The 20,082-nt window shown below is 37.7% G+C and overlaps 1 protein-coding gene across 1 annotated transcript in view; it reads right to left on the bottom strand.

Annotated features, from left to right (window-relative positions):
* The window catches only part of LOC140246160 (dual specificity protein phosphatase 6-like), a 34,086-nt gene extending 26,194 nt beyond the window's left edge, over nt 1–7,892 (bottom strand). The window contains exon 1 of the mRNA XM_072325601.1: nt 6,823–7,892. Within this exon, the coding sequence (XP_072181702.1) occupies nt 6,823–7,219 (397 nt within the window). The 5' untranslated portion in view covers nt 7,220–7,892. The remainder of the gene's footprint in view (nt 1–6,822) is intronic.
* Nucleotides 7,893–20,082: the final 12,190 nt, after the last annotated feature.

The following is a 20,082-nucleotide window of genomic DNA, read 5'->3' as shown; positions in this document are numbered from 1 at the left end:
TTCAACTTTAGTCCTTCATCCACATTTCTAACGGCAGTGTTACACCATTTCCACTCTATCCAACATACATGTACACACCCACACAAAGAGCACTCAGTTTAATGTGCTGATGGGGATACATTATTACTGTTGAAAACAGGTTTGCAACTCGCTGAATTGAATTTGCACAACATACACAATTTTGTATGCAATGAACCACTTCTTCCCTCTGCGGATTTCACGCGTGACCTCGCTACCTTTTCTGTACGGGGAAAAGCATGCATGTACACATCAGGCTTCAGTTTATGTCTCCTAAAGCTACAATTGTACAGTACAATACTTCAGTGTACAACTGAATACTATACAGATACTGTAGGTCCATGATACTTGACTAGCCACAAAAATGTGAAGTGTGTAGTTCTTCTCCATTTTCCACTAATAAATATATGAAACTGAACATTTCTAAAGGGATGGTATAGTATTGGTTGAGGTGAGAATTTAGCTTTTACTTGTAACTTTTTGTAAGATATCTTATAAAGAGACTTCTCATGATCTCAAAAAAAAAAAAAAATAAAAATGTAAGAAACCTGAAGCACAATCGCAACTGGAACTGTACCATCCCTTTTAATGAGGGGATAGAATCCACCATGGGCCATACACAGTTTTATAATGATATGCTCAACATTGGGAAATACTGCAATATTGCATAGGATAGATCTTCCACTATTACGCATTATCAAGCAAATGTTACTAGATTTATATTGTTCATGTATCTTCGGAATTCTTTTTGAGGGTTACATAGACCTGCTGTGGGCAATATTTTGTTGAAATAAACTCTGCATGACTGAAGGGATGTCTCATCCTCAATGTTCCACTACCACTTCCTATACACTATGTTGTGCAAACAGATGACAACTTTTTCAGTTACTATGAGAGGAAATGTGAAGGTGCAATTCACCACGCACATATACTTGTAGGCCTATCACAGTATCAAACTGGTGCTGCAATGATTTACTGCGGTCTAGAACTCGTGCCCACACAAATAGACACACACACATGCACACCACAGTGAAGACTCTGAACCCTCATGAAAGAGCAAACTGCGTGGGAAGGCGGAATATATGCAACGAATGGAGAAAGAGATAATTGGGATGCCAGCTATCCTAGCCCGGGGTAGCACATGGCAATGACATTACTTATGCTGTCAGTGTGTGCGCAGGGAGCATAGGAGAACAAAAGTTATCTTTGTGTACTGGAGGTGATGTAAAGCTGCCATACTCAAGACCCCTCCTGGAATTGTAGTAGACCTCCTGGCTGAAGTTACAGTTTGTGGGACCTTCATTATGACCTCTTGGGGGTCAAGCTAACTAGTGTCTAGAAATGATAGAAAGTGAAATATTTGGGAGAGTTGTTTGCCATGCACAAAAACAAACATTCAGCATAATGAACCTTTCAGCAATGTATGGGATAGTATGATAATGCTTCAATAACATGTTAGCAAACACCACACTACCACGTAATGTATACATGTATATTGCGCTCCATAACAAGCCTTGCTTGACTGCTTGCAACCATTGCACAAAATACCCCCCCCCCCAAGAAAAAAAAAAGGAGAGAGAGAAAAAAAAAAAAAACCAATGAAAACAAATTGGCCTCTTATGGCACAAAATACAGTTTATACAGTAGGCCTACAGTCTATCAGGGATGTCATCCTTGTATAAGCAGCATGGCACTATTTTGAGGGATGAGAAGGAATTTTGTTGTTGTTGTTGTTGTTTTTCCCCCAAATGGTATTTTTTGCTTCCTTGCAATCAGCGCTGCAAGCGACAGACAGGTGTAGTGATGCAACATGGAAAAAACAGTGTTTTCCATGAAACCTGCAGTAGTTTTGACAAAAACAGTACCGTACTGCAAGAAAAGGAATCAGTTGGCATCTCTGGTGATTTTATGCATGGTACTTTCCAATGAATTCATAATACAATGTACACGTATATTGACATACCCTTGGTACAAATGGGACATACAATTTTGTAAGTCTGACAATTAGCACTTGCCAACGCTATAAAGCTACGTGTTGTATAAAGGTGATAGAGACAACCCCTTGTGCTCTTTTTCCCCATGTTGAGCAGGACATTGGCATTTTCCCTCGCCATTGCTGGCCTGATGGGAACGGAACCCCGCTGCAGAGGAAACAAGCTCTCGTTTTTCTTGACGACCAACACGACAGGAAATATCAACTCAACACGGACAGGACGAGGGATGAACTTTGGTTATCGCGCCCGATGGAATTCCTCAGAGATTAAAACCAAATGTCAGGCACACCGGTCAACTGACAGAGCATGTAAGCCAGCTCTGTGTCCTCACTGTATGGAGACAATCAGTTCCAACATACGAGTGTGTGTCTCAGTCTGTGGTGAGCAAGGGAGTGTGTCTTTGCTGCTACAAGTACTGTCGTATAGACACAGTGTATGATCAGTCAGATATTGCACACATTTAAATACGTATTCAGCATTAATAAAATCACTTATCATTGATTAGTTTAAAGTAGATGAGGTGCTTAAACATGAATAAATGATTGCTTAGATAAAAAAAAACTAGCCGTGAAAAGGAAGCAAAATGTAAACACTGCCAAAAAAATCAGTAGATGTCCACACACACACACACACACACACACACAGTATAAAGTGAAATGCACAGCAATAAAATGCAGCACATCTGATCAGATGTGGGAATCAACCCTAAGTTGACAACAATTCCACTATTTTTCACATGCTAATTAAAACATAAACACACTTATTTGCATGTAATATACAATGTAATTCTACATGAGGAGTAACTGCTACAGTGTACTGTATGTAATTGTCAAAACGCACTTTCAACATCAGGAAACTGTATATGGGCCAAAGATCAGCAACAGTCAAGATGTTATGCTTAAAACATTTCTGTAGAAAGTAATCTGATCATTTGAAAGTCAATAATTGACCTACACATGTACAAGCTACATTTTTATGTAAGCACAACCCTGAAATGTTGCTTGCAAGGCAATCCTCATCACATGATTCTTTTGAAGTAAATGTAGGCTTACATGTTTAAAAACTTCAACAGCATTTAAGACTGGACGGTATGGTAGGAGTAGGTGAATGTGTTTATAGCACCCAGCTTTCTCTGTGGGTGGACATCTCTTTCAATGTTATCTTCTTCATAATGAGCAGCTTCAGCAGCTTTTTTTGCTACACTTCTTCATAACTCGGTAGACATACATGTATAAGGTACAGCCGTGTGACATCAAATGTAAAATAGACAAAGTATAAGTGCTGTAAAACACGATATTTATATTTGCGGCATGAAAATTTCGCGAATTGGAGCCAACGACCTTTCTCATGGCATGAAATTTTTGTGAATTGCCACTGGTGTCCAATGCATATTGTGTAGGCAAGAATTTTTGCGTGCATTTTAATTTCGCAAATGTTGGCACTCGCGAAATTCGTGAAATTAAAATGCACGCGAACATTCCTTGTTTTACAGTAACTACAATCATTGCTCTCGATATACAGGTGCACGTACAGTACATACTATCAACACATTCTATAGGGTCAATGACCAACTTACAACCTTGTACAAACTAGCCATTTAATTGTGAAGGAAATCAATATCCACCTTTACAATTCACAACTGTACATTTAAAAGACAGACTCCTGTAGCTATGTTTATGATTTTATCTGCTGCTGTCACACAATAATAAGTAACAGATACCCATCAGGGAATAATTTTCCTGGTATTGCATAGCAATTTGCTATGCATTTTTGTACGAGTGCTATACAAAATGTTATTTGCATAGCAATTTCATTACATAGACTTGTACACTATTTTGTTCGAAATGTATGTCCATCGACTAAAAGTGCTATTCAATTTCAAGAAGGAAAATTATTCCCTGCCCATGCCTGTCATGTTGTAAACATATATTCTTTAGAACAGAGCCATAAAACCTGATTGACATCACTGTACAATGTACCTTTTTAGCCTTTACTGAAGGCTCACAGTCAGAGTATCAATATGTCATTATTTCCTGTTTTGGGGGATTATATTTTTCACTTTTGAGTGTTCAGCTGTAGATTACATTGCCATAGATTTTTGTTTCTCTCTCTCATCCTCTCTCTGGCACTGTCCTTTAAAGGACAAGTTCACCTTCATAGACATGTGGATTGAGTGAATGCAGCAATATTAGTAGAACACAACAGTAAGAGTTTGAGGAAAATCGGACAATCCGTTGAAAAGTTATGAATTTTTGAAGTTTCTGCTCAGTCACTGCTGGATGAGAAGACTACTACAGCTGATGATGTCACATGCGTACAACAACATAAAGAAAATATAAAGAAAATTCAACATATTTTCACTTTTCTCGCACAATAAGAGAATGCTTGACTTCCCTCCTTCAGAAGGCAGGGGAAATAATATTACCCTTAACATACAGTATATGTCAGTGACAAGTTGAGGAAATGTGTACTTTTTTTCAAAAAGTGACATTTTGTGAAATTCTCTTTATATTTTCCTTATACTGTTGTACGCATGTGACATCATCAGCTGTAGTAGTCTTCTCATCCAGTAGTGTCTGAACAGACACTTCAAAAATTCATAACTTTTCAATGGATTGTCTGATTTTTCCTCAAACTCCCAATGATGTGTTCTACTAATATTGCTGTATTCACTCAATCCACCTATGAAGGTGGACTTGTCCTTCAACTGGTGTAGAAGATGCATAAAGGTGTACTTATGAAGAAATTCTTGGTAGCTGCCGGCTGGTTTCTCCGGTCTTGAGTTGATGTTAAATCTTGATCAATTCCACTGTTTCAATCAAGTGCAAGTACAATACACTGGCCAATCTCTTCTCTCTTATTTATGGTCCAAACAATATTTCAGTACATACATGTATTACAGTTTGATCTTCCTCAACCACTCCATTTTCATTAACAAAGTGGTGCATGAATATATCTAATCTCTTCTAACAAGGAAGTGGGAATACAATTGTAGTTAAACAGACATTAAACAGGTAGCATCATTAACTTGATGAATACATGAAACAAAGCAAATAAGCAGATCTATTAAAGGGGCCCTGAAAACCAAATGCATGTTGATTTGTGTTGATTTATGATACCCTCAACATCACTTTTGCGGTAAAACAAATATCTAGAAACATTCCATATATTTTTCATGATTTTTTCTTCTATTTTTCTTGAGATTACTTGGGAACGCCCACAAAAAATCCTTCCAAACTAATCAATATTGATATTCTTGAGATGACCTCATCTGTCAATCATTGGTAAAGTACTGAAATGTTTAACAAAAGACATTGGAATGCACCTTCCTCTCGACTCAGCATAACTTGCATGTTCCTGTCATATTTATGTGACTAACAAAAGACATGGCGAGGGAACATGCAAGTTATGCTGAGTCGAGGGGAAGGTGCATTCCAATGTCTTTTGTTAAACATTTCAGTACTTTACCAATGATTGACAGATGAGGTCATCTCAAGAATATCAATATTGATTAGTTTGGAAGGATTTTTTGTGGGCGTTCCCAAGTCATCTGGAGAAAAATAAAAGAAAAAATCGTTAAAAATGTATGGAATGTTTCTAAACATTCATTTCACCACAAAAGTGATGTTGAGGGTATCATAAATCAACACAAATCAACATGCATTTGGATTTCAGGGCCCCTTTAAGGGTTTGTTTGGACAATCTAGCATCCAAAGGTCACTGACATACATTTGTACATGACTGTGCACTTGAACATCTGAAGTCTACGAGTGAAGACTTGCTCAGTCAGTCCCTCACAATTTCATAGAATATGTTGTTGTTGTTGTTGTTGTAGCTGGGAATGACCAGATAAAACATGATGAAACATTACAGCAATACATGTACTAGGATCTCATCAAAGAAGACATCACCTGATAAACCGGTCATATTCCAGTTTCACACCATTTCATTGTCTGTTTTTTCTTCTTTGGTGTGTGTGTGTATGTGTATTATGTATAATCTACAGTTGTACTTGTATGTGAAGGGGTTCTGTCACCCTTCCATTCAAGCATTTGCATCCAATATTGAATAGAATGCTTAACATTCCCAAGCCAAGTTTGTGCATGTCAGCCATGGAGTCACATAATCTGTATCAACAGTATGTATATATACACCGTGTAGGCCTACATTGATAAGGGAAATGATCAGTTTACAATTGCCAGTGAGGGTCAAACAAAAAACACAATTCCCTGATATTTTCTCCGTCGTGATGCCTGCAAACCACTTCTTGTATCAAATATTAATCCGAGTCTGATAAAGTTCTGTTGACTGTATTTATGTGTTGCGAGCATGTACTCTTTCAGCAGGATTGATGCAATAGATATCATTGTCTACTGTCAATTGTGTCATCAAAATTTCAAGAATACTTGTTCATATTTCAGTCCATTATTCTTCCAAAAGGATCACTCCACAAAAACATATCATACAAACGTGTAGAATCTATGGGATACTAAACACACATCATAATATCACACAATCACAGTTGCTTCAGCTCAAAACATCAGAGTAGACTCTGCAGAGAACCAATGAAAGAGAGGACATGTGAGATTCTACATTATCTTTTTTTTTTTGGGGGGGGGCATGGCAAGACACTGTTGTATGCATTGTAATCAAGGCACGCATAGATGTTCTAATGCAGCTAAGTGAGTGAGGATGCTATAGAGGTTTCTACAGTATAATTTTCAAGACATGACTGATGCAGCGTTAACTCATCATCACTCTCAGAATTCAGATTGTAAGAACTAACATTTCAATAGGTAAATCAACATACCTCGCAAATAGCTAACACGATAGCCAACTTCCTTCAGTCGTCTGAGCAGCAAAACAAATGGAGCGTCTGAATTTGCATTTATGTCGCTGGAGTTCTCGTCATACAATATTACAGGGACTTTGCTGGCCATTTTAACGAAATGGTCCTTTCCTTCATCACCTTGAATTAAGCATTTTAACGACAAATTCCCCTTCTGTAACCGTCGCAAGAGGATACCAGGCAGGCACACGTTCAGAGCGCCGTCTATATGGGCACGGTAGTAGGATGAGTTGGGTCGGTAATCCATGAGGAGGACTTCTCCGGACACGACTTGTTCCTGTACCCATTGGGAACATGCTCCTAGAAGTTCGGGGTCTGCCATGCCAAGCAAAGTCGCGTCTGGACTCTGCGCAGGCATTCTGTTGTGCGACTCCTCCGTGGAAAACAGTGTGACCCTGTGTAATCCAAGTCACAGGAGAGAGAGAGAGAGCAGGTAGACGGCAGTATCCACGCTATCAATGAAGTCTGCTAAAAACGTGGAAATGTGTCGGTGTGCGCGTCGATGGCAACTACACACCGATGTCCGAAGTCACGATAAATCTAGTAGAGCTCCGTCTCATCTATCCAGTAGAAGAATTGATCATGGGTTCACGATCCTTCAAGTGTGGTACCAGATGAAGTAGATTCCCCTTACAGACACAGAGAACAGCGTAGACATCTATGAAGAATTTAACCGTACAAATACTAGCTGGTCGTCTCGCAGCAAAGCACGCGTGTGTAAATGGGTGCGAAGCGGTGGATTCACATGGGGTGTACACGGTTCTTCAAGTGTAAACATCCACGAAGTTGGAGAGGGAGTTTTCCGAAGTGTGCGAGTTTACTCTTCCCTTTCCATGAATAACTGCAATTCCGCTCTCGTAGAACTACTTCATGGCAGGTTGTATGAAATCCAGGCTAACACACGTAAACTCCGTACATGGTTTGCACTTTTGGTACATGATTATAGGGCAAACTTCTTAGTTTGTGTGATTGAACGCGTTGGTAGTGGACTGCAGGTAGGACACACTTCGGTCAGACGTTCCTCTCCTCCACACGCATGCAACCCCAATGGATGCAGAAACGAGAATAGAAGATGTGTGTGTACGAAACATGTCCGCATCCAAACACGATCAGCACACACGCACGGCGCGCTTTTTGATCTCGTATGATTGACAAGTAATTTGATCATGATCGGAAGTCACTGAAAATAGGATTACCCCCTGACCAATCAGCGACAGCGACACGGCAACGTCAGGTAGGTTCGGAATCTGCAACCATGGCAACTACTCGGGTAATCCAATATAGTCCTTCCGGAGTCGTCCAAACCAGCTTACAGGTGGAATCATCTCGGTCAGAAACGAGCGTATCATCGTGCCATATTTTGACTCGGCAATTCCAGATTATTCTGCTGAACATTATAAGCAAGTCGAGTTCAGATATCCCAGTTATTTTGTTAGATCAAATCGTGATATGTGAAAGCGCGAGACAGTCCTGTTTATTTGAATAAACAAGATGTACCATTGTTTTACTTTAATTATTGAAATCAAAATTTCTGAAAAAATACATAACACAAAAAACACGTCCGGTATTCCTTACGTAATGAGTTGAACCACCAGTTGCTTTTATGAAGCACTAAATTGTGATTATTTCTTCTTTTTTTGTGAGATCTGAGTATGAATTATGAAATCAAGATGAATGTCATTTCTTTCTCATTGTCGAAGATCTTTAAGTTTGGTTCAGACTCACCATGTAATAGTTTGATTTATGATGATATACTAGTAGAGGGGATGAATTTGAGATTTTTTTTCTTTAATCAGAATAGGAGTAAAATTTGCTTGTTTATTATAAACTGCGTATCTTGTGATTGACGCTTTTCCCTCTGCAGGGGGTCTTCGAGGGAGCTGTGGTCTCCGCGGCACTTTTTTTTTTTTTTAATCATGGTGGTGCCGTCATATCATGCAATCAAACATATAATAAAAATTAATATCATACTTTAAAAAGCCTCACTCGCAAATTGTCACATCTATACCAACAAGTAACCAATGGAAGCATTCCTGGCATTTACTTTTATGGCACACTTAAAATGTAACCAGGTACTCAAATGAAATGATAATTTAACAGAATCATTTAGTGGCTACTCTGAGTTTTTGTTTGTTTGTTTATTTGTTTGTTTTTATTATGCGTCATTTTTTCCTCTCTCTTACTGTAAATGTCGAGAAACATCTGATATTTGGTGCTGGAATTTACTCTTATGAGTGCTGTATGATGCATGATTTTTTTTTCTATCCTGGTGTATATTACATTATATTTCTTCCTAATATTGTTGTCTCCAACAGGCCTACTGCGAAACAGCAGCTACTGGCTGAAGTATTACATCTGAGAATCATTTGACACTGAATTTGAAATTGCTGATTAAATTACCACAGATATATACATATACATACACACACACACATTTATATACATATATATATATATATATATATATATATAGAGAGAGAGAGAGAGAGAGAGAGAGAGAAAGGGAGCGCCTTCTTCAAAAGTCTTGAAAGAAGACGTGGGACGCAGAAAATTTGAGTCAAATATATATATATATATATATATATATATATGAAGAGCTTGCTTCCAAAAGGCGCTAAATCCATCATTTTTCAATGGATTTAGCGCCTTTTGGAAGCAACCTCTTCATATATTCATTGGTCAAAAATAAATCACGAGTTTGTTTTCTATTTCTTTGAGGATCCAATAGGCCTATGTGAAATCTTTCATATACTAGTAAATATATCCGATATATATATATATATATATATATATATATATATATATATATATATATATATATATATATATATATATATATATATATATGTGTGTGTGTGTGTGTGTGGGGGGGGGGGTCCTATGATTTCAGAACCACGTAGTAGACAAGCACATCAGTGAAGTTTGAAGAAATATTAGACGATCCGTAAAAAAAGTTATGAATTTTTTAATGTTTCGGTTAAAAACCAGGTGCCGTCATCACTGGATGTGATGTGTCATAGAAGGGGGACGGTATAACAGATAATTCCCGATTCTCACATTTCTAGCATGATAAAACTAAAAGAGCTTTCCCCTGCTTCAATCGAAAGCAATTAAAACTCTCTGAAATGTTTTGTGCGGTATACTATTATACTCTCGTATTGGTGGTATATTTTTCCTACGATGCGCCATGCATGCAGCGATGACGGACGCCGACGTTAAATCAACTCGTTTCACCCCGCGGTAAACAATGGACGAGTCCAGTTATATTTACCCGCGCAGTGGGGATGGTCTCGCGGGCAGACATTTACATACGTGTGAATTGAAAGACAGCTTACCAGTCTTCCTCCACAATAATGTGTAGTTGACAATAGTCAGTGTGCCATTTCCCCGGCTTTCTTCCATAATCCTCGCAAAGAGGTGGATACATAGAATAAAGACTCTAATCTTTCTTCACACACAATGTCCTATGAAAAAAAAAACCAAACAACCCAACAACAACAGACAGACACGTAAAGTTGTACTGCAATTATTTTAAATTAAATACAATGGTGTTGCTCTACTCAATCGATTATTTTCCTGCGCAGTTCTATTCTAGCAGACGACAGATTATACTGTGTCGTATGAGATAATCTTAGTCTCGTTTTTTTTTTGTTTTTTTTTGTTTTTTGTTTTTTTTTCAAAAGCAAGAAAGGACAATTTGTTGGTGAGTTGCGAAATGCCACCTGCGCAGGTCTGGCCGGCTTGGCTGAGGTCGAGTTATCGCGAAACTCGACACTCTTCGCTTTATATTATTTATTGTTTTATGTAGTACAGTTTATATCGTATTTGGCTCCTTCGTGAAAGGTCAACAGCCCTGTATCACAACACATCGAAATATAAATGTGATACTCAGTATTGGCGATTCGACTTTCACCACAGGCGGGAATTTAATAGGTTAGACAAACACTTAACAAAGAATAATCCTAATATATCCCAACTGATTATTTACAGTTTTCGTGCTGTTCTTCAGTTAATGAAAAGTTACGACCATTATTACCATACCATGTAATATTATGTGAAATGATATTTCATATAACTGCGAAAAAGTCACAAATATGCAGAATGAAGTACCCCTTGCAAATCCTCTGACAAAATGTGCCTGCAGACTGGAGGACTACACCAAAGGTGTTGTCTAGTCAATCATTCCGATCAATTCGGTGAACATCGGATCGGATTGATTAGTACGCGGTTTCTTGCTTTAGGCCTACAGAGGCCTTGGCAAATAAATCGTTCAGGATATAAACGCGAATCGGAAATCGTTCGGCCTGTTGCGACGTGATGTAACTGTGCTGCTTAGTTGTTTACACTGTTTTACTGTATTGTTTCGGGTGTGCTTGTGTTTCTGTGTCTGCCCGTGTGTTTTCATATTTGTTTGCTTGTACTTTAACATGAAATGTCAATAGATGGGCTTTTGTTGTTGCTGATGTCGTAAGTCATCTTTCTTATTATAGATTCGATGAAATTTACCGTCAGTTAAGAAGTACCAATATTCCTTGACGGTAAGTTTGAAGAGTAAAGGTCACAGCATAATCGTTCGACATCTTGCTGAAACCAATATAACAGTTGTACGATATTTCAGGTTCATGTTATTTGCTCACGTACACGGCACACGGAAACATTGACTTTTTGTTCTGTTTCGTTTTTTAAAGCTGATAAATTCAGGGATGGAAATCGACCTTTATCGTCTCAGGTCTATCGTCCAAGGTACATCTTGATCCAAGAGTTTGATTACCCCTGAATTGACACGACAAAAACAACAACAACAACATGATATGCACATATAGACGCGATTCATGTCTCAACGAGTTTCTTTACCTGCAATTAAGAATTGAAAAAAAAAAAACCAACAACATAAAGTAGATGAGTAATGTTGCATATCGTAGATGAGAAGAAATTGCTCCCACATGCCTTCTTATTAACAGATATAGGTCCTTTAAAGTAATTTTGAGATTTCACAGGAACTTTCTCCCAAACATGTACCTTTGTGGAAAATATACCTGACATTGATGGAGACCATCGTTCGTTCTACGAAATGTCAGTGCATTTGTTTTTTGATATACCGTATATCCGCATTCTCAGTCAGTGACTAAAAATCATCGATACTAACGAAGCATTTTATAGGCGTATCATATGACAGTAGGCCTATTGATACACGATTCTCAATATTCAATTGTTCCCTCATTCAAATTATGGAATTGGCTGAAGTTGCTTTTGATAATTAGTGCGGTTTTGTCGTATCAATTTTTTGTAGATATCATGTGCCATGTGAACATCATGGTTATTGAAATTACTCTCTTTCTATCAAGGAAATATATAGGCCTATTCTTCAATGTGCATTATCTTCATGAGGTAATATTGACCTAAAATTCAGATCAACTGTGTCGAATTTCTTGGTATAGCCTATAGGCGACAAGAGCGATAAGTACACTGTAGCCCGATTTCAGGCTAAATGTGTCTGCGTGTAAACAAATGGAGATATTGACAGCGCGGCGCTCATGCGAAACACTACTTTATTATGCGCCGACTTCCTTTTTTTGTCCGCCGATCGATAGACGCCAATAATGACAAAGTTGGCGGCTTTTGTTTCTTCGTAGTCAGTCGATGATATAGGCCTGAGGACACGGCTGAGTGTCCATCAAAGACTATGGAGTATCAAGCCTTTACATAATCCTGCAATTAACCCCCTCGAATCAATCGGAAGTGTGATGGATTATCGAACGAAGAGATAACTGCACATCGCCACGGTATACTCGCTTATCGCTGAACGACGGTTTTGTCAGTGCGCGCTCAGAATAATAAAACAGCCTGTGGATTGCGCTAGAAATGGATCTACTAACTGTTCATGCTATAGAAGACTCCCTCCGACAATTTATGACAACCCCACCATTTCCCGGATGTTTGTGTAAAGATTGCCATGTGATCATCAAATCATAACAACAAAATAGATTTCGGCTATATAAAAATTAAACAAGCAAATGAAACCATCTCTCATTTATATGCATCTAACTACTCAATGGTCAACGTAAATAAGCACCGAATATTTAGTGTGTTGGGGGTATCCTAGTAGGCCTATCATGTAGGACTAAAACCTTTGTAACATATGGGCACACATTCTCTGGTTGGATTTGAACCAAAGATCTCCTGATGTCCGGACAGGCATCGCATCCACAATAAGCTACTGACATGACTGAGCATCCGCCCGTCAGCCAGTGCTGGTTCAGTTCTTCTATAGCATATCCAACAGCGGCTATTTTTATAGGCCTATACGCGTTCTTTATGGATAACATTCAAACTGATGAATTAATAACTCGACGCAAGAATACCTTAATTTGTTTCCTATAGGGTCAAGATATCGACCTGATTGAAAAATGCCGTCTTCGGATGAAAATCAGACATTAACTTAGCCCTTCTCTTACACAAAAAACAGTGAAACATCTATTCTCTCCTTAAAGGTCCAGTTTACCTTTGGGAGCAGTGATTTCATAAATGTTCAAGATATCACATTTGATGCATATGTGTAGGTCTGTTGTATCATAAAACATCCTACCATATGAAATATTTGCAATGAAACCTAAAATACTAGAGATTGTAATTTGTCATTACTGACAAATTAAGGTGATCCGATTTTTTTTATCAATGATTCGAGTCCTGATCGCAATACGCATGACCATACAGGTTTCATCTGTGTTTAGAGACATTGGCCGTGTGATGTTTGGATTCTCATTTAGAAAAGAGAGTCATATCTGCCATCCTTGGTACTAAATTCTGTATACACTAGATAACGAAGATACAGCAACAAATACATACGACCTTTGACCCACCTTTACACTCCCAAGATGGCACCTGAGGAAAAAGTGGTTAATTTGTGAAATGATTCTTGCGACATCATCTATAAGTGTGCAAAATATGGGAAAGATAGGACAGGTATTCACCAAGATACAAGATGAAACAGTTATGACCTTTGACCCTTATTTACATACCCAAGATGGCGTCTGATCAAGAAGTCGTTATTTTATGAAATAATGTAGGTGACATGAACTAAACATGTGCAAAATATGGTGGTGATAGAGCATGTTTTTCTTGAGTTTTTGCAAAGAAAGTTGCGCAAAGAAAGAAATATTTCAATACATCGTTGATGAGCTTTAATTTCAACCAAGTATTTTGACGTGATATCGACATCGTGTGAAAAAAACAAAGGGCACATATATGATAGCACGAAGTTTCAGCTACAACATATTAAAATCTCGGAGAAATTCACTGAAGCATGAGATAGTGCTTGATAAAGATAGTCATGTCAATTTTCACATCTAGAAAAACTCCCTCCCATAGAGAGATAACACGTAATAGCGAAGATTGAGAAAGAAGTACATATGACCTTTGACCCCATTTTGCACACCCAAGATGGCATCTGAGCAATTAGTGGTTATTTTGTGAAATGATCCTTGTAACATGTTCTTTACGTGTGCAAAATATGAGAAAGATAGGACATATATTTACCAAGATACAGGATGAAACATTTATGACCTTTGACCCTAATTTACATACCCAAGATGGCGTCTGATCAAGTAGTTGTCATTTTGTGAAGTAATGTTCGTGACATGAACTAAACATATGCAAAATATGGTGGTGATAGGGTATGTTTTTCTTGAGTTATTGCACAGAAAGTTGGAGAAAGAAAGAAATATTTCAGTACATTGAAGATAAGCTTTAATTTCAACCAAGTTTTTTCACGTGATCCCGACAACATATGAAAAAACAAAGGGCACACTTACGATAGCCCTACGTCTCAGCTACAACATACTAAAATATGGGAGAAATTCACCGAAGCATAAGTGAGCTAGTGCTCGATAAAGATAGTCATGTCAATTTTCATTTCCATAAAAATTGCACTCCCATAGAGATTACACGTAAACTGGTCAATTTTGACAAGGTTACTTTCAATCCATTTTTTCGAGGTGATGTCGTCATCTAATCAAAATTGTGTAATTACATTTATGAAAGAGCAGTTCATAAGCTACAATATATTGAAATTTGGGTGAAAATGGGCAAAGGACAAGTGAGATACGCTCGAGTAAACTTGAAATTTGATGACGTCATTTTGAAAATTTACTTTTTTTACTTTATTAAGAAATTTGATATCTTTTAATCATTTTGTCAGCATTGCCACCCCATGAAATGACATGTACAACTCATCAGCTTTCAGAATATGTAAAGAAAATGGGGGGTCACCGTCCATCCTGACGAGTAAAATCGGATTTAAAATTGGCGGTTTTTTTGCATAGTTGCACTGTATATCGCCATTGACGCGCGCGCGGAATTTCAACTTTGACGGGCCCGTATGACGTCATATTGAGTCGGATTGACTTGAAACTTGGTAAAAATATTCCTTGATATTTCAGGCATCTGATCCGTGTCAAAAAACGGGAAATTTGTATTGCATATGAGCTGTGCGTGCGTATATGTGCGCGCGCGTACGCGTCCGTCCGATTTTTTCAATTTTTCAAAAAATGCTCCAAATGGTCTGAAACGTGTGCAAAAAGATTTTGAGCTCGATTGGAGCATACAAATATTTCAACGCGCGCGTACGCGCACGTTTTAATAATAGATATGAATTTTGATAATATGAGTAGAATGCGCTTGACTTGAAATATACGTGACGTAAATTTCATTGAAAATTTGCATTCCATTAATGAGATATGAATGAAAATGTGTTTTCATATAATGACGTCATCGTGACGTCACGGTCGACTGATCACTATGATACATTAGATCTGTCATCTTTGTGACATGATACATACATGGTATGATTTTGAAATTGATAGGCAGAGGACTTTCTGAGCTGACCTCTGCACAACTTTTGAGGAGAAACTAGAGATTGTAATTTGTCATCACTGACAAATTAAGGTGATCCGATTTTTTTTAATCAATGATTCGAGTCCTTATTGCAATAGGCATGACCATACAAGTTCCATCTGTGTTTAGAGACATTGGCCGTGTGATGTTTGCATTCTCATTTAGCAAAGGGAGTCATATTTGCCATGTTTGGTACCAAATTCTGCATACACTATAACGAAGAAACAGCAACAAGTACATATGACCTTTGACCCACCTTTGCACTCCCAAGATTGCATCTGATGAAATAGTGGTTATTTTGTGAAATGATTCTCGCGACATCGTCTATACGTGTGTAAAATATGGGAAAGATAAGGCAGGTATTCACCAAGATACAAGATGAAATATTTATGACCTTTGACCCTAATTTACATATCCAAGATGATGTCCGATCTAGTAGTTGTTATTTCATCAAATAATGTACGTGACATGAACTAAACATGTGCAAAATATGGGGGTGATAGGGCGTGTTTTTCTTGAGTTATTGCAAAGAAAGTTGCAGAAAGAAAGAAATACCTCAATACATAGAAGATAAGCGTTAATTTCAACCAAGTTTTTTATCGTGATGCCGACAACGTATGAAAAAACGAAGGGCACATTATCGGTAGCGTAAAGTCTCAGCTACAACATATTAAAATCTGGGAGAAATTCACCGAAGGTCAAGTGAGCTAGTGCTCGATAAAGACAATCATGTCAATTTTCACATTTAAAAAAATTCCCTCCCATAGAGATAACACGTCATAACGAAGATACAAAAAGAAGTACATATGACCTTTGACCTCAATTTGCACAGACAAGATGGCATCTGAGTAAAAAGTAGTTATTTTGTGAAATGATCCTTGTAATACGGTCTTTGCGTGTGCAAAATATGGGAAAGATAGAACATGTATTCACTAAGATACAGGATGAAACACTTATGACCTTTGACCCTAATTTACATACCCAAGGTGATGTCTGATCAAGTAGTTGTTATTTTATGAAATGATTTACGTGACATGAACTTAACATGTCCAAAATATGGAAGTGATAGAGGCCGTTTTTCTTGAGTTATTACAAAGAAAGTTGCAGAAAGAAAGAAATATCTCAACACATCGAAGATAAGCCTGAATTTCAACCAAAAATTTTGACGTGATCCCGACAGCGTATGAAAAAATGAAGGGCACACTTACGGTAGCGTAAAGTCTCAGCTACAACATATTAAAATCTGGGAGAAATTTATCGAAGGGTAAATGAGCTAGTGCTCGATAAAGATAGTCATGTCAATTTTCATTTCCAGAAAAACTGCACTCCCATAGAGATAACACGTAAACTGGTCAAATTTGACAAGATTACTTTCAATCCATTTTTACGAGGTGATACCGTTATCCAATCAAATTTTTGTTATTTTATGTTTGTAAGAACATTAAATAAGCTACAACATACTGAAATCTGGGTGAAAATTGACAAAGGATTAGTGAGATATGCTCGAATAAACTTGAAATTTGATGACGTCATTTTGAAAATTCACTTTTTTTACTTTATTAAGAAATTTGCTATCTTTTAATCATTTTGTCAGCATTACCACCCCATGAAATGACATGTACAACTCATCAGCTTTCAAAATATGTAAAGAAAATGGGGGGTCACCGTCCATCCTGACGAGTAAAATCGGATTTAAAATTGGCAGTTTTTTGGCATAGTTGCACTGTATATCGCCATTGACGCGCGCGCGGAATTTCAACTTTGACGGGCCCGTATGACGTCATATTGAGTCGGATTGACTTGAAACTTGGTATAAATATTCCTTGACATTTCAGACATCCGATCCGTGTGAAAAAACGGGAAATTTCAATTGCATATGAGCTGTGTGTGCGCATATGTGCGCGCGCGTACGCGTCCGTCCGATTTTTTCAATTTTTCAAAAAATGCTCCAAATGGTCTGAAACGTGTGCAAAAAAAATTTGAACTCGATTCGAGCATACAAATATTTTAACGCGCGCGTACGCGCACGTTTTAAGAGAAAATATGAATTTTGAGAACATGAGCAGAATTCGCATAACTTGAAATATATGTGACGTAAATTTCATTGAAAAATTCTTTTCCATTAATGAGATATGATTGAGAATGTGTTTTCATATAATGACGTCATAGTGACGTCACGGTCGACTGATCACAGTGATACATTAGATTTGTCGTCTTTGGGACATGATGCAAACATGGTATAATTTTGAAATTGATAGGCATTGCACTTTCTGAGCTAACCTCTGCACAACTTTTGAGGAGAAATAAAGAAGAAGAAAAACAAACTAGACTCGGAATTTGTCAACACTGACAAATTAGGTGATCCGATCTTTTCTGAAATCAGTGATTTGAGTCCTGATCCAAATATTCAGGACCATACAGGTTTCATTTGTGTTGACGGGACATTGGCCGTGTGATGTTTGGATTCTCATTTAGAAAAGGGAGTGAGACCTGCCATCTTTGGTACCGAATTCCGTATACACTAACGGATATACAGAATGAAGTATATTTGACCTTTGACCTCACTTTGCACACCCAAGATGGCGTCTAAGCAAAAAGTGATTATTTTATGAAATGATTCTTGTAACATGGTCTTTGCGTGTGCAAAATATGGGAAGGATAGGCCATGTATTCACCAAGATACAGGATGAAACATTTATGACCTTTGACCCTAATTTACATACTCAAGATGGTGTCCGATCAAGTAGTTGTTATTTTATGAAATAATGTACGTGACATGTACTAAACATGTGCAAAATATGGGTTTGGTAGCCATTGTTGTTGTTCATCTATTGCACAGAAAGTAGTAGAAAGAAAGAAAAATAAAGAAAAAATTATTTTATTTTATAGAAATTTGAAGGAGAAGCATAAAAAAATCAGAAAAAGATAAAGTAAGGAAAGGGAGATAAAGATTAACTAAAGAAAAAGAAGAAAAAAGTGTTTAAAAAAATTTAAAAAAATATTGGCAGGGGGTGGGCCTCGAACCAGGGACCTTAGGATTACGAGTCGGATGCGCTACGCAATGACCTATTTCATTCTCCATAGGCCCTGTGTATTAAGCAAAATGACGCTGCATCGAAGCCTCGTGCCATTTTCAACCAAGTTTTTCGACGTGATGCCGACGTCGTATGAAAAAATGGAGGGCACACTTACGATAGCCCAAAGTCTCAGCTACAACATGCTAAAATCTGGGAGAAATTCACCGAAGCATAAGTGAGCTAGTGCTCGAACAAGAGAGTCATGTCAATTTTCACTGCCAGAAAAACTGCTCTCCCATAGAGATAACACGTAAACTGGTCAAATTTGACAATATTACTTTCAATCCATTTTTACGAAGTGATGCCGTCATCCAATCAAAATGTTGTTATTATATTAATGAAAGATCATTTAAAACGCTACAACATACTGAAATCTGGGTGCAAATTGGCAAAGGATAAGTGAGATACGCTCAAGTGAACTTGAAATTTGATGACGTCATTTTGAAAATTTACTTTTTTTACTTTATTAAGAAATTTGATATCTTTTAATCATTTTGCCAGCATCGCCAACCCATGAAATGACATGTCCAACTCATCAGCTTTCAGAATATGTAAAGAAAATGGGGGGTTACCGTCCATCCTGACGAGTAAAATCGGATTTGAAATTGGCGTTTTTTTGGCATCGTTGCAGTGTATATCGCCATTGACGCGCGCGCGGAATTTTAACTTTGACGGGCCCGTATGACGTCATATTGAGTTGGATTGACTTGAAACTTGGTAGAAATATTCCTTGACATTCTAGGCATCCGATAAGTGTAAAAAAAACGGGAAATTTCCATTGCATATGAGCTGTGTGGGCGAATATGTGCGCGCGCGTACGCGTCCGTCCAATTTTTTCAATTTTTCAAAAAATGCTCCAAATGGTCTGAAACGTGTGCAAAAAAAATTTGAGCTCGATTTGAGCATACAAATATTTCAACGCGCGCGTACGCGCCCGTTTTAAGAGAAAATATGAATTTTGAGAATATGAGTAAAATGCGCATAACTTGAAATGTATGTGACGTAAATTTCATTGAAGAATTCTATTCCATTAATGAGATATGATTGAAAATGTGTTTTCATATAATGACGTCATAGTGACGTCACGGTCGACTGATCACTATGATTTTACTTGATCTGTCGTCTTTGGGACATCATACATATATGGTATAAGTTTGACATTGAAAGGTAATGCACTTTCTGAGCTAACCGATGCACAAATTTTGCCCAGAAATAAAGAAGAATAAAAATATGAAGAACAAAGAATCAGTAC

Source organism: Diadema setosum, chromosome 2, assembly GCF_964275005.1.
Source record: "Diadema setosum chromosome 2, eeDiaSeto1, whole genome shotgun sequence".
In the NCBI taxonomy this organism is placed as follows: Eukaryota; Metazoa; Echinodermata; class Echinoidea; order Diadematoida; family Diadematidae; genus Diadema; species Diadema setosum.
This window is presented reverse-complemented; position numbering and strand designations above follow the sequence as displayed.